Source organism: Cyprinus carpio, chromosome A11 (genome assembly GCF_018340385.1).
Source record: "Cyprinus carpio isolate SPL01 chromosome A11, ASM1834038v1, whole genome shotgun sequence".
NCBI classification, from domain to species: domain Eukaryota; kingdom Metazoa; phylum Chordata; class Actinopteri; order Cypriniformes; family Cyprinidae; genus Cyprinus; species Cyprinus carpio.
In genome coordinates this window covers 15,556,178-15,571,290 of record NC_056582.1, presented here as the reverse complement: position 1 = coordinate 15,571,290, position 15,113 = coordinate 15,556,178, and the positions used below count along the sequence as shown (strand labels likewise).

At 37.6% G+C, this 15,113-nt stretch overlaps 2 protein-coding genes and 1 long non-coding RNA gene across 7 annotated transcripts in view; 2 read left to right on the top strand and 1 right to left on the bottom strand.

Annotated features, from left to right (window-relative positions):
• The window catches only part of LOC109050298 (eukaryotic translation initiation factor 4 gamma 3-like), a 47,356-nt gene extending 40,047 nt beyond the window's left edge, over window positions 1-7,309 (top strand). For 2 of the 4 annotated variants that reach the window (XM_042766490.1, XM_042766489.1), the window contains exons 22-34: window positions 93-196; window positions 468-558; window positions 707-827; window positions 918-1,135; window positions 1,247-1,365; window positions 2,246-2,418; window positions 2,511-2,636; window positions 3,658-3,739; window positions 3,938-4,036; window positions 5,699-5,845; window positions 5,936-6,017; window positions 6,100-6,246; window positions 6,328-7,309. In XM_042766490.1, the coding sequence (XP_042622424.1) occupies window positions 93-196; window positions 468-558; window positions 707-827; window positions 918-1,135; window positions 1,247-1,365; window positions 2,246-2,418; window positions 2,511-2,636; window positions 3,658-3,739; window positions 3,938-4,036; window positions 5,699-5,845; window positions 5,936-6,017; window positions 6,100-6,246; window positions 6,328-6,509 (1,691 nt within the window). In that variant the 3' untranslated portion in view covers window positions 6,510-7,309. Of the gene's footprint in view, window positions 1-92; window positions 197-467; window positions 559-706; window positions 828-917; window positions 1,136-1,246; window positions 1,366-2,203; window positions 2,419-2,510; window positions 2,637-3,657; window positions 3,740-3,937; window positions 4,037-5,698; window positions 5,846-5,935; window positions 6,018-6,099; window positions 6,247-6,327 lie in introns of all 4 variants that reach the window. The other 2 variants (XM_042766488.1, XM_042766487.1) reach the window with 1 other exon arrangement.
• On the bottom strand, window positions 6,985-8,510 carry LOC122146612. 2 transcript variants are annotated; one of them, XR_006161137.1, is made up of 3 exons: window positions 8,376-8,510; window positions 7,311-7,416; window positions 6,985-7,125 (listed from the first exon to the last, which is right to left on the bottom strand). It is a non-coding gene; the product is annotated as an uncharacterized LOC122146612 (long non-coding RNA). The 2 variants fall into 2 exon arrangements; XR_006161138.1 differs by having other exon boundaries at window positions 8,306-8,439.
• Window positions 8,433-11,892, top strand: LOC109050299 (cleavage stimulation factor subunit 1). Its single transcript, XM_042766494.1, has 5 exons — window positions 8,433-8,601; window positions 9,543-9,820; window positions 9,987-10,184; window positions 10,329-10,719; window positions 11,162-11,892. The coding sequence occupies exons 1-5, from the start codon at window positions 8,433-8,435 to the stop codon at window positions 11,419-11,421; spliced, it is 1,296 nt and encodes a 431-aa protein (XP_042622428.1). The 3' UTR covers window positions 11,422-11,892.
• The last annotated feature ends 3,221 nt before the right edge of the window (window positions 11,893-15,113 follow it).

Sequence of the window (15,113 nt, the reverse complement as noted above, 5' to 3'; positions counted from 1 at the left end):
ACCCTAAGCATTTCTGATTTCGTGTTCAATGACTGTTATAGGCTAGTGGTGATCTGTTGTAAAGTAATGCTGCTCTGTGTCTTTGGTTATAGACCAAAGAGATCAGCGCTCCCAGAGGGAGGAGACCTGGAACACTGTGCCCACTACTAAGAACAGCAGGACCATCGACCCCACAAAGATCCCCAAGATCTCCAAGGTGAAGAGACGATTCGCTGCACAAACACATCATATTTCACACATAAAACCCATTTTTGAATGCAGATCAGTGGGTATGATTGAGGTAACACTGCCACCTACTGATTATAATCACAGTTGTTAAGTGCAGCACAGAATAGGTTGACATTTGCACCACCTGTGCTTTAACAATCAGTGATGAGTCATTTTAGAATCTGTGATATAGTGATGATGAGGTAGTAATGCTCTCATACCCTCTATAAACTCTGAATCCCAACCAATTCCCATCACAGGCTCAAATCGATGAAAAGATTCAGCTTGGTCCGCGGGCTCAGATCAACTGGATAAAGGGCAGCAGTGGCGGAGCCAAAGCTAGTGACCCTGGTGAGGCCACATCCACAAATGACACACAGTGTGAAGTAATGATCAAGGCTCATCATGTGTCTTAAATTGACTGCCCATTCAGTGAAGATTAGATTATTGTTATCTATATTACATGTATGTATGAATAAGTCAATGCCCATGTTTCCAGAGTTAACACGCTCTGCCAGTAGCACCCTGAACCGTTATTCAGCACTGCAGTCGTCCACGTCTCAGCCCAGCCCAGCACCAGTCCAAACCTCTGATCCTGATTCCAGACGCCCACTGGGAAGGTACCCAACATCTGAGAACTGAAGAGCTACAAATACAAATGTAGAATTGAAATGTCAAAAACCTTTTCACTTGTCTTATATCTCTGCCAGTCGAGGCAGCACTGGTCGTGATCGCAGTGAAAAGCCGTTGAGTTTGGGGCCGTCACGACCGGGGCTCTTCAGCAGAGGTAGCAGCGCTAAGGAGCTAACAGACAACGTGGCCCCTCAGGAGACATGGAGAGAGGGACCTGACTCACACCATACACCTTGTAAAGCCAGCATTTCAGAGGAGAAATGTGAGCTAGAGAACATCAGAGCCACAGAGACATGTGAGGAAGGATACACGCTTACACTAGTGAACACATTAAAGCTGCATTTTCTTTGTATTTGCTTGTGTACTAAATATATATTGTAAATACTGAGCTTCTGCTTCATTGCAGTGAAATCTGAGACGACGCAGGTCACTGGTGGTTCAGAGAAGCCCATCCTGACCGAAGAGGAGGTCGAGCGGAAGTCCAAATCCATCATTGATGAGTTTCTGCACATTAATGACTACAAGGTACATCACAGGACCCTAACACTAACCCACTTATAATAAGTGACAAAAACTCCTGATAATTTCAATGGAAAAACAAACTTCTGTTCAGAAGTTTGGGGTAACTACGATACGTTTTATTCATTAAATTAATAAATAATTGTTTCAAATAAATGCTGCTCTTTTGATCTTTGAAAAGAACAAAAATGTATCAAGGTTTTGACGAAAATATTATTCAGCACAACTGTTTTCAACATTGATAATAATAATAATGCACCAAATCAGCATATTAGAATGATTTCTGAAGTTTCATGTGACACTGAAGATTGCTGTAATTTGGCTGCTGAAAATAGAAAACGGTTATTTTAAATTAGAATTAATATTTCACAATATTTCACAATATTACGGTTTTTGCTGTGTATTTGATCAAATAAATGCAGCCTTGGTAAGCATAACAGACTTCTTTTAAAAACATTTTAATAAGATGTACAGTACCAACCCCAAACTTTTGAACTGTAGTGTATTAATAAGTATCTGGTATTAACATGATTCAAAGGATGAACATGTTTTTTATATAAGAATTAAAAGTCAATTTGAAACCTTTTTTGTGTGGTTGTTAAAGTGAAAAATGTCCAGGTAGTGTTACTATTCAGCTAAAAATAACATTGAATTCTTGTATCTAATGTTTGGAAGTCTTCATTATGTGCATCACTTTTCAACATGATATATTTAGAAAGTCTATATTTCATTGTAAGAGTGTCTTGTCTATGTGTGTGCCTGCCATCATACAGCTTTTCATTATTATGTTTGATTCAGTGTATGTAAATTAACTTTGAATATCTGCTATGTGATTGTTTGTCAGTACTGTAAGCCGTTTTGCGTTCGTGTCTGTTTGTGTGTGCAGGAAGCAGTGCAGTGTGTAACTGAGATGGATCAGCCCTCTCTGCTGTTTGTGTTTGTGCGCATGGGTCTGGAGTGCACACTGGAGCGTAGTCAGAAAGCCAGAGAGCACATGGGACTGCTCTTCTATCAGCTCATTCAGAAGGGCATCTTACCCCATTCTCAACTCTACGAAGGGTGAGCACACACACATTTCATTAGTTTGTAGTTTGCATGTTATGTACATTCATACTATGGTTATGGTTTGTCCCTGTCTCTTGGCTCTGTAGGTTTTCGGAGATGCTGGAGCAGGCTGATGATATGGCCATAGATGTTCCCTTCATTTGGCTTTACCTGGCTGAGCTGCTCAGTCCTCTGCTGAGAGAAGGAGGAATCAACATGAGAGAGCTGTTCAGGTCAGGACCCCATTGGTCACATCAAACACTGAACGAGGAGGGTCTTTTAAGTTCTGTTTTGTCATTTGTGATAAAAAGGACATTCCACCCCTAAAACCCTGTTACATGTTGTCCTTGATTAATAGATGGAAGTTCGTTAGAGGTGGAATCTCCTTTCAAAGGACGATTTAAGAAATGCATGTACTGTTAAAGCTCCAGTACAGGGTCAAGATATTATTCATATTATATTAGAATACATCTAAAACATAAAATTATAATATTGTTGTATTATTTTCTTTTGATATATCTGTAGGTTCATGGGGGATTGCTGGAGCATATATCAGCATATCTCCAGCCTTTTATTTTTTTTATTACAGCTTTAAATTGTAAATGCTGGCAAATGACCATGGTATAAGTGGGATAATCCATGGCTTAGGTGGATTTAGTCATTAAAATATTCAAAATATTTAGAAAAGCTATTATAGTATCTCAATTCTAAAATAAGTGTTTTTTTTAATAAATAATAATATTTTATAATAATAATAAAAAATTATATATTTTTTTACATTTAATAAAAAAGTACAAAATGCATCCTCACTAGCTCCTTTGTCACTATTACACTACAAAAACCATATTTACCATATTTTTGAATAATTTATTTAAAAAAATCTGTTTAAAACAACTTTCGTAGGTAAGAATGTATTATTGAAGGGTGAGCTGCATCCAAAGCAGCTTGCGCAGTCAGACGTTTTGCAATCTTTGAGAATTTTTTTTAAGTCAACATGGCCTTTTTTTAATTTTTCGAATTGTGATTTGAGATTTTTCCCAATAAGTTGGACTACAGAATTCAGTACTAGATAAAAACAAACAAAAACTCAGCTCATCACTTCTGACACACCTCATTGTATTGGGTTATTGGGACTTCTGGGGCTTTAACAGTTTGGGAGTGCACAGTAGTTGCAGTCATTCCAGGTCCTTGCAGGCTCCAGCTGTCATAGTGATTCAGTTTAGCATCTAATGGAGATTTGTTTTGTTTCTGCAGTGAGTTAAGTAAACCGCTACTCCCTGTGGGAAGAGCTGCCATCTTATTTTCTGAAATACTGCACCTACTATGCAAACAAATGGTAAGCTCAACTTTTGTTGACATGGTGTTCGAGCATTGAGTTCATCTTTATCTAGTTGCCATCTGTGGTGTAGGGCTCCTGCATGATGCTTACTATAAACAGACACCTCTATGATAGAAACTGTATGCTGTAAATAAGCTTTGTGTATTGTTCTGGGTTCCATGGGTTTGTGTTTACATGCGTCTGATTGTGCTACAGAGCCATAGGAAAGTTGGAGACTTGTGGAGAGAGTCTGGGCTGAACTGGGCTGACTTCCTGCCTGAGGGAGAACATCTTCCTGCCTTCATCTCACAACAGGTGAGAATGTAGCCTGAGCACCCTTCCCAGAAATGAACCACCGGTGTTTAGAAGTAATTACCTAGACATAGCAACATATACAAATTCAGCTGTTTTCAAAACAGCGTAGCTTTATCAAGCTGCTTTTTAAAACAGATAGCAGCATTGCACAATTGTTGCACAATCAATATGTCAAGTCTTGTTTTTTATATGAAACATTAGAAATTCTGACTCTTTTAAGTGAATTACTTTGTTTAAATGATTCTTTAAAATAAATCATTATAATAAGCAACTTACTAATTCATTTGAGCCCTGTGCTGCATTTTAGATTATGTAATTAATATTATTTATATTTCAGTAATTTACCAAAATAATAAAACAGTACATTTCTGCTGTTCATCATAGTTTTCAGCAGTTTTATTGGTTGTGTCCTCTGTGCTTTTGGGCATCAGTAAGATTGTTTTAGGAAAAGTAATATTTTATTCAAGGCCGCATTCACTTAATCTAAAATGACAGTAAAGACAATGTTACAAAAGGTGTATTTTTTAAATAAATGCTGTTCTTTTGATCTTTCTATTCATCAAAGAATCCTGAAAAAAAAATTAAATCAATGTGCACAAAGATATTAAGAGAAACAATTGTTTTCAACAATTCTTGAGCACCAGATCAGCATATTAGAATGATTCCTGAAGGAGTAATGATGCTGAAAATTCAGCTTTGCATCACAGCAATAAATACAAATATATTAAAATACAACAAAATAATATTTCACAATATTTAAGTTTTTAATGTATTCTTTAAAATAATAGTCGATTAACCGTTAGTCGACGAGAAGAGGCGTAGTCGTTCAAAATTTTATTAGTCGCAGAAAAATAAAAAAAAAAACATTTCCACAGGAAGTGGCTAAGTCACGTGGTCTGTGACGGACAGATTATTAACGGATGGTCTATGTGGTAATTACAGTACATCAGACATCCAAACGCTGCGTGGCTTATCATCTGAAACATGTAAGTAGTAGCATCATTACATAGCCGCTCGCGCTAACGATAACCTAGAAAAATGTGTGCTATTCAAGTGTTATTTAATCCGTTTGAAACATGCGCATCTGCAGTCTGTGCAGATTTATACGGTTTTTTAAAATAAACTTACGATTAGTCGACTAATTGCTAAAAATGAATGACTACTAGTCAACTAGAAAAATCGAGGACAGCCCTAATTCTTAAGGCCCGTTCACACCAGCGAACGATATCTTTATTCTAAGAGCACACTCATCTGCCGCTTTAAATTCTCGAGCTCGTTACAGCAGGATGGATTCTGATTGGCTGTCAACTTTTTATCGTTCATCAGCTGGGAAAAAAAAACGTTTTGAAAGTGATTCCAACGATATCGTTTTTCTTTGTCTTTATCGTTATAGTTGTGGTGTGGACTCTGCTGTTCTTTAATACTGAAAACGATTTTTAGAACTATATCTTTATCGTTATCTTTATAGTTATCGTCCTTGGTGTGAACGGGCCTTTAGATAACAAATGCAGCCTTGGTGTACAGTAGTCTGTGTGTGTGTGTTTATAACTAGTTTAAAGCAACTTCCCCAATTTCAAGGAACGTGTTATAAAAGAAGCTTAACGGAAAAATGGGCTCTAGAACACAAAATCAACCAGCTGTGACTTTTCCCACTTTTTCCAGAAGTTAGAGTTCACCGTATCAGAAGTCTCCCCTGTGTCCCTGGCCACAGCGAAACCCAGCCTCAGTCCGGAGGAGCTTTTCAAACAGCTAGAGCACCTCCTGCTAGAAGACATGGCTAGTGACGAACAGATCTTCGACTGGGTCGAGGTGAGACTGATCCCATAGACCTCTCAAGCAGATCCGCAAAGCCAACGTTTTCAAGAAAATGCAAGTCTTAAAAGCTGCTTTTCTTTTCAGGCTAATTTGGACGAATCTCAAATGAGTTCATCTCCGTTTTTGAGAGCTTTAATGACGGCTGTATGTAAAGCAGCAGTTAAAGGTGAGCAAACTACTTACTCTACTTAAACAGCTTCATCTCAAGCTTCCTTTTCCCAATTAATTTCGTCTTTTTTCCCCTCCAGATGAAAGCACGTCCTGTAGAGTGGACACTGCTATCATCCAGAGACGCCTACCTATATTACACAAGTACCTTAACTCAGACACCGAGCGGCAGCTGCAAGCACTTTACGCTCTTCAGTCTTTGATTGTCGCCCTGGATCAACCTCCCAGTATGTAGCAGATGAAAATAAAGATGCCAAACTGAACGAAAGATTTCTAGGATTGTAATTTTTCTCTATTTCTAATCACAGATCTACTCCGAATGTTTTTCGACTGTCTTTACGATGAGGACGTTATTTCGGAGGACGCTTTCTGTCAGTGGGAAACAAGTAAAGACCCGGCAGAACAGCAAGGAAAAGGCGTAGCACTGAAGTCTGTCACCGCTTTCTTCACCTGGTTACGCGAGGCGGAGGAGGAGTCTGAGGATAATTGACACAAGCAGGTGGCCGACGCCCAGAGGCCCCCTACTGACACAAACAAAAACTGCATCCAGACTAAACAGGTCTAGCCATAAACAGACTTACTCCTGCAGACACAGGAACTTTGAAGCGCTGGCCAACTTGAGCTGGAACTCTCTACGCAACGGAGGGAACACTAAATACTTGTATCATATATATAGAAAATATTTTTGTTTTAAAGTTTGACTTTTTTTTTTTTTCATTTGTTACTTTTAAAAGAAGAGACTTAAAATAGGTTCTGAATTCTTTAATTTATTATTTTTTTAAGAGACTGCAAGTATGGAGTTCTATTTAACATTTGCAGGCAAAAAGAACATTGATATAAATAACAGAAATAAACATGTATCATAACAATAATATTAATTTTGTTTAAAATGTGTCAGCAGCCTCCCTGGATTCATGTGATTCATTTTAAAACAAATCAAATGTTTCCTCGGAAATAAATAAATGCATACATTTTTGGCTCGAGGTGGAGACTGGTCCCGGATCGGCTAATGTTGCTGAAGTTTCAGGCTGTTTTGAGAAACACCCGCCACTGGTTCTTCTGCTTCGGCTTTTGCTCGACGAACTTTCCAAGTAACGTGGCAAACACTGTAAAAATGAATATGAATTCAGACTTCAACATCAAATACCTGTATGCATTAAGGAGAAGTGCAAACACTAATGAAAGTCAGAACATTGCCAGGATTGCTCAGTGTACTTGTGATGAAGAACTGATGAGGAAATGTAAAGCTTGTAAATACATTAAAGAGAAAAAAAAGAGATTTAAAAATTACCATGATGGTGTGCTGTTTGTTTTTGAAGGGAAATTTACAGGATTTTGCTGATACGCCAGTTAATCTCTGCATCCTAATCTTGAACAGATTATTTGCTGTTTTTACCCTTATTTGTTTTCAAGGACAAAGGATTGGAGAGAAAAAAAGAAAGAAAGAAAAGACTTCATTAGTGCCTTTTGCTCTGTTGATATTTGGGCAAACATTTAATAACTCTTATTAATAGGCTTGTATAATAATATATATAATTTGAAAAGTATGTCAAAAGAAATATATTAGATACTTAATAGACTGGACAGTTTAAGGCAGCAGAATGGCTTATAAATAGCACATTTATTCCTCCATTATATAATTCTAAACACTATTTCTAATTGTGTTTGTCCTTGTATACAAAGTATAATAACCTTAATAAGTCTTTAATAAACATATCAACAGTTCAGATATATTTAAATATAAATTATATGTTTTAGGATATATTATTTGCATTTATTTTAACTTAATTTGCAAATTGACTATAAAGAATTACGTAATGCAAGCAATTGCATTAATGTTGAGTTATAGCTGAATTAATCATAGAGTGTGATCAATATGTGTTACTAATTTTTTTTCTAATATCATAAAAATAATCAGAAAATTTAACGAAAACAACCAGGCAGGGACTTTTACTTTTAAGTAAGAAGGAGACTTTTAATTTATCAGGTTTATTCCCACAACTCCACCATGTCTGCGTACGTCGTGACGTCAGACGTCCAAAGCGTGCGCGCTCTCCACCTAAAGTTGCGAATTGGTAAGTCGTTAATTAAATGCAACTTTAAAATGAATGAAACTCCGTTTAAATTGTAATTGTTGCTTACTTCAAGCCTCATTTCAAAAACAGACATAAACCACCTTTAAAACGATACGCTGCTACCTATATCACGTAACGTGCAAATTTACCTTAACAATGCACTAGACTAAACAACAGTGGGTTTGTTTTGAATCTAATTTACCTAACTTACCTAGACATTTTGCTTATCATAGTATGTTGTCTAGGTGGGCAGCTCATGAGGCTTTCAAACACAAGACCACCTGCAATCTGAGCGTTTCTGTCTTGCTTCGTTCGCTTGCAGTCATCAAGCAGCAAAGATGTTCCGGCCCAAGCCCACACTGAAGGACAGACAGCACCTTTACAAGCTGATCATCAGCCAGCTGCTGTATGACGGCTACACCACCGTCGCCAACAGCCTGATCAGTGAGGTGAAGCCCCAGAGTGTGGTGTCTCCATCAGAGCAGCTCATGCAGCTGGCCAAAATTGGTATGACTCCACTCTATACAGCTGTGGCCTGTTGGAATCTGACTTGTAACCAGAAGGTTGCAGGTTCGAGTCTCGGAGTTGTAGGTGGGGGGAGTGAATGAAAATCACTCTTCCACCCTTAATACCCATGGCTGAAGTGCCCTTGAGCAAGGCACTGAACCCCCAATTGCTCCCCGAGTGCTGGAGTAAATAGCTGCCCACTGCTCGGGGGGTGTGTGTGTGTGTGTGTGTGTGTGTGTGTGTGTTCCCTACTCACTGCTGTGTGTGTGCACTTAGATGGGTTAAGTGCAGAGCACCAATTCCGAATATGGGTTACCATACTTGGCAAATGTCACGACTTCACTTTTTCACAAATTTGTCAGTTTCTAACACTTTTAGTGTGTAATATTTTTACTTGTACTGTATAATTGCTAAATAACAGAATAAACTAAACCAGTGCTTAGTAAGTGCTTGCACATATATATATATAATTTTTTTTTTTTTTTTATAATTTCTTTTGCAACAAAGGATTCAACATTTGCAAGCAAAGGGACAATAAACAAGAGGGTTATAATAGATGAAATCCTGAAGCTAAATCATATTGTATTCTGAGTATTACATCAAAAAAGATTTGGGAGTTCTTTAAAGAATTTCTGCAAGGAATAGTAATAAAATAATTACAACCTTAATGTGAAAATGGTGGATTTTCACACAATCAGCAAAAACACAAGTTTAGGGATAAATTCCTCTTACCAAAATCAGAAAAGTCAATCCAAAACACTTTGCAACATACACAATTCCAAAATAAGTGAGTAATTGTTTCTTCAAAGTGGTGGCAAAAAGAGCAGTTGTGTCAGTAAACTTTGCAAGCTTCTGATTTACTGGCTCACAAATGTGAATAATTTGAAAAGACGAAATTTGTATCAAAGAAGCCAGAAAAGTACTTTAATCTGATTTCATAGGATTGGAGAACGATGACAGTGCGGTACAGTACGCCATTGGCCGTTCGGACACCGTGGCGCCCGGTGTGGGCATCGACATGGAGTTTGATGCAGACGTGCAAACCATGTCCCCAGAAGCATCAGAGTACGAGACCTGCTATGTGACGTCCCATAAGGGTCCGTGCCGTGTGGCCACCTACAGCCGGGATGGGCAGCTCATTGCGACGGGCTCCGCCGATGCCTCCATTAAGATCCTGGATACTGAGCGCATGCTGGCCAAAAGCGCCATGCCGCTGGAGGTCCGTGCCACCCTGAAGTCGACGTGGTTTCTGCCCTAAATATTTTCTTTTTTTTTTGATAATGCTTCACTTGGATGTACATCACAATTCAGAAGAAAGACTTCCTGTATGTACTAGTTTATTCAAGTTGGACAACCTGACTGTGCAATTCTGCTTTATGATTTAGGTGATGATGAACGAAACGGCCCAGCAGAACATGGAGAACCACCCTGTAATCAGAACCTTGTATGATCACGTGGATGAGGTCACATGCCTGTCTTTTCACCCGACCGAACAGATCCTGGCCTCTGGCTCTCGTGATTACACCCTCAAACTCTTTGATTATTCAAAGCCGTCAGCAAAAAGAGCCTTCAAGCACATACAGGTATAAAATCAATCTAAATCAAGCCTCTAAATGAGTTTGAAAAGGTAAACATTTATAATAAGCCAGAGTTTAAAATGTCATGTGTGGCCTTTCATTTAATGGAGAAGTTTGCATGGATTTCTTTCTCCCTTTCATTTTCTACAGGAAGCTGAAATGTTGCGCTCCATCTCTTTCCATCCGTCCGGGGATTTCTTACTAGTTGGCACGCAGCATCCAACCTTGCGTCTCTATGACGTCAACACTTTCCAGTGTTTTGTGTCCTGCAACCCTTTGGATCAGCACACAGACACCATCTGCGGAGTCTGTTACAATCCCAGCGCTAACAGCTACGTCACCTGTAGCAAAGACGGCAGCATCAAGTTATGGGACGGCGTGTCAAACCGGTGCGTGAGCACTTTTGAGAAAGCCCACGACGGCGCTGAGGTCTGCTCGGCCGTCTTCTCCAAAAATTCCAAATATATTCTGTCCAGCGGGAAGGATTCTGTTGCTAAACTCTGGGAAATTTCCACAGGCCGTACTCTGGTCAAATACACAGGTAAGATGGAGTATTATGGATAAAGTTAGATTATGGATTACACAGGCTAACCAAGGAATGATGATAATTAGTTGTTTATTATAATTTTTTTGTAGGTAAAATAGACTGAAATATACTGAAATGAATCAGAATCTAATCAAATTTAAAGCCTGAGAATCTGAATCAAATTGAATCAGAAAAACCTGTGTATGTTATAAGCATCTAGGAGTGGAAATATAATTCATTTTATAATATGTATTAAAAAAAAAAAATGTGGGTAAAAATTGCTAGAAGTTAATATTATCTTGGAACTTCCATTGGTCAGTTTGTGGTGAAGAAATCCAAACCTTGACATATATATTGGAAAAAGCGTGTCTGTCATCATGCAGCCCGTTCAGTGTTTTTCACTGCGGCTCACGCACTCTGCCGCCTGCTCACCCTCATTGTGTTTCCTGTCATGCAGGTGCAGGTCTCAGTGGGCGACAAACGCACCGCACTCAGGGTGTTTTCAACCACACTGAGGACTATGTGCTGCTGCCAGACGAGCGAACCATCAGCTTGTGCTGCTGGGATTCACGCACAGCTGAGAGGAAGAACCTGCTCTCATTAGGCCACAATAACATTGTGCGCTGTATCGTACACTCGCCCACAAACCCCGGCTTCATGACCTGCAGCGACGACTTCAGAGCACGCTTCTGGTATCGCCGCACCACCACTGACTAAGACACATTTGCGTGCTTTAAAAGCGAAAGGGTCTGAGTTTCTTTTATCAGCAGGTCCCAAACACTGTGTATGACTTCACAGGCTTGTTTGCCAAGGCTCCATATCATTTAACACACAAAACCATTTTTAAAAGCATCAGAGAGCTTATGACTGCGGTACCTTTGTATTACTGTCGGGTGGTGCTGTTTTACAATTATATGAGAGCCGTCGTTTTCAGATTTTTAGAACTTTACTACCATTTCGTAACATCAGAACTATCAGATGTGAAGTTGCATTGAAGCTAGATATAGAAAAACTATTTTTTTTTTTTTTTTTTTTTTTTTTTTTTTTTTTTTTTTTTGTGTATCTGACAAGTAGATGAGTATTATTCTGTCATGGCAAGTGCCTAGAATGTCATCTTTTCAGTTTTGATTTGTGTACTGTGCTCTTTGTTTTATATTAAAAGACTCTTTTCTTAGTTACACATCTGAAGTGTTCTTGAATGGCGTAGAATCATTGAACTGTAGTTGTTAGTGGAGCTTGCTATTGCTCAAACTTTAACCCTAAGCATTCAACTTTGTGTAACTAAACCATTTGACCATGAGAAAACTCTGAGAGTAAAAAAACCACTAGAATTTTCCTGCCATTTAAAAGTTTGTGGTCAGGTAGATTTTTTTTATGTTTTTAAAATTGTGCTTATTTTAAATACTATTATTAGTATTTAAAATAAATGTTTTTCATTTTTTAATTTCTTTAAAAATGTAATTTATTCCTGTGATGATCCTTCAGAAATCTTTCTAATATGTTGATTTGGTGCTCAAGAAACATTTATTATTATTATCAATGTTGAAAAGAGTTTGCAGAACAACAAAATTTCAAAAGGACACCATCTATTTGAAATATTTAGTATGTAAATGTCTTTTAGTAAATGTCTTTAATTTTTGATCAATTTAATGCATCCTTGGTGAATAAAAGTAATATTTCTTAAAAAAAAAAAACTTACTGATCCCAAACTTTTGAACAGTTGTGTACAATTGATAGAGGAACCAGAACCATATTTAGGGCCTAGAAATGCTATAGAGACTTGAGAGTGGGCTTTTTGACTACCTACAATGCCTATGCATCATGGTGGTATGACATTTATCAAAAATAATTAGTAGTATTTCCTTCCTCAAATCTTTTTCAAGTTTGCTGCGTCAGTATTTGTAGATTATTATTCCTTGTTTCTATGGTATAGTGATAAACAATGATAAGCATAAGAGTTTTAAAGGCTTTTCTTGAAGAAAAAAAAGATTCAATATTTACAGTGTTAACCCATGTTCTTCACAACCTCTGCATTTCGCTCTGACATGCTGGATATTAGCTTCTTGGTCAAATCCTGACTGATGGCGATCTATTCTTGCCTTATTAGTTCTCGGAGTTGATCACAATTTGTGGGCTTCTGCTTGTACTTTTCACCTTTTGAGGACTGACCGCAGGTTCTCTATTCTATAGGATTGAGATCCAGGGAGTTGCCTGGCCACGGATCCAAAATTTCAGTGTAATGATCCAAGAGCCACTTCTTTATCACTCTTACTTTGTGACATGGTGACACATCATGCTGGAAAATGCACGGATCATCATTAAATTGGAAGAAGTCGCTCTTGCAGGACGTTTTGATACCATCCTTTATTCATGGCAGTGTTTTGGGGCAGAATTATGAGAGAGCCCACTCCCTCGGTTGGAAAACAAGCTCTGCACTGCTGGAGACATGATTCCATAGCTGACTCCTCAGGAGGAGACGGTCCTGGTGCTTGCTGGACACTCTGGGACGTCCTGAAGATGACTTCACTGCAGTCAAACCTCTCTCCTTGAAGTTCTTGATGATCCGGTAAATGGTTCTTTCAGGTGCAATATTCTTTGTAGCAATTTCCTTGCATGTGAGGCTATTTTGATGCACAGCGATGATGGCTGCACGTGTTTCTTTGGATTGCTAACAAGAACACAATGATTGGAAGCGCTTCTTCCCTCCTTTTATCGCAATCAGTCTGCTCTTACAATCGATTTAGTATGATAGTGATTTCACCTGACTAGTACTCACTCACACTTTCACATGGGCTGCTGATAGTATTAGTCCATTAATGTTAGCTGGTCATTTTGTGTCAGGATCAAAAAAACAGTGAAATTATTATTTTTGTTGTTTAAAGTTAATTTTTTGGTCTATAAAGCTATTAGCAGTTATTTAAAATGTAGTCCATTAATGTTAGCTGGTCATTTTGTGTTTGAAATGTGCAATGAAAAACTTTTTTTGTAGGTTTTTTTGTCTTTTGGAAATGTTTTTATTTGCAGTTCGTTTGGTTTGCTCAGTTTTGCAGAATGCAGGATAGATGGTTCTCAACAATACGTTATTTGTGGTTAATGTTTAAAGAAAGCACTCACAGAAAGAGATGTATGTAAAGGAAACAGTGGCCACTACCATTGCCACATTTAGATGAAATGGCACATTAGTCATTTACAGACATTGAAACCAACCACTGTTTGCAGAGCTGTTCTGTAGAATCCCCTGGAGAATCAGGCATGTGACCCAGCAACATCCTCATACGTTAATATGGCTGTCTGTTCCTGTGTGTGGTGGGCAGTTGCTTAAAACCTGATCTGCAATTGCTGTAAACTGTAACAAACAGTTGAACTCTACGTTAACTCTCACAGTACCGTGGAATACTGCATGCAGACATTTAAAAATTGTGCTGATATTTTTGGAGTTTGTTCAGTAATGTAAAATGGTAAGGTAATAATGAGTTTGTAACATCTAAAAATAGGGTTTTTTCCCTCTGATGCAAGAACTGCTTTTAGCGGCAATCTTTTTCTAGGCTAAATTGCCTAATTTTTCTTTAAATATTTGACGCAGAAGGGTAATTCCTCATACGGTTTCAAGATCCTCCTTTTCTTGCACTGGTCAGGCTCTTAAGAGCTAACACAAAGTCACATTCACAGCGAGTGTGGCTTAGCCTGTTCACTGTGAGACAGATCCATGTTTGTTAGGTTTTAGTGAAAATCAAATGGCTTCACAAAAAAAAAAAAAAAGTTTACATGTAACAAGTAATTACAGAGTTGTAGAGTTTATATATATATATATATATATATATATATATATATATATATATATATGTGTGTGTGTGTGTGTGTGTGTGTGTGTGTGTGTGTGTGTGTGTGTATGTATATGTGTATATATATGTGTGTGTGTGTATATATATATATATATATAGGGATATATGTACAAACATTATTTTGACTCCAGTTTCAAGTATAACCCTAAAGATTTATCTTATTTACAATCTAAAGATTTTTGCTTTCAAAAATAAAATATTTTTAATATATAAATTAATAAATAGCTTTATATATTTTATTTTATAATTTGTATTTTATATTTTGAAAGAATTAAATTAACATACGTGTCTGTGTGTGTGTTTGATTTTCATACCAAATTTCCTTGAAACATACATGGATGTTTATTGACCTTGCCATGAACTGCATAGGCACAAAATGATCTAAATGTACATGACATAGGCTCAAAAATGAAATATTTTGGCTTCTAAATGTCTAATTCAATAATAATTTTGCAACCAATAATTAACTTCCAAAAAAAAAAACTTGTGGTTTTTCTGATCTGGTTCATATTTTTTTATAGCTTCATATTAATGTAGAGTGTGAACGAATGCATGCCGGTGCTTTGA

Bases quoted from the DNA above. Each gene is read 5' to 3' on its own strand.
- LOC109050299 (XM_042766494.1), top strand. From the start codon at position 8,433: ATGTTCCGGCCCAAGCCCACACTGAAGGACAGACAGCACCTTTACAAG. The intron at 8,602-9,542 runs GTATGACTCCAC...CTGATTTCATAG, and splicing joins CATGCAGCTGGCCAAAATTG to GATTGGAGAACGATGACAGT. The intron at 10,185-10,328 runs GTATAAAATCAA...CATTTTCTACAG, and splicing joins GAGCCTTCAAGCACATACAG to GAAGCTGAAATGTTGCGCTC.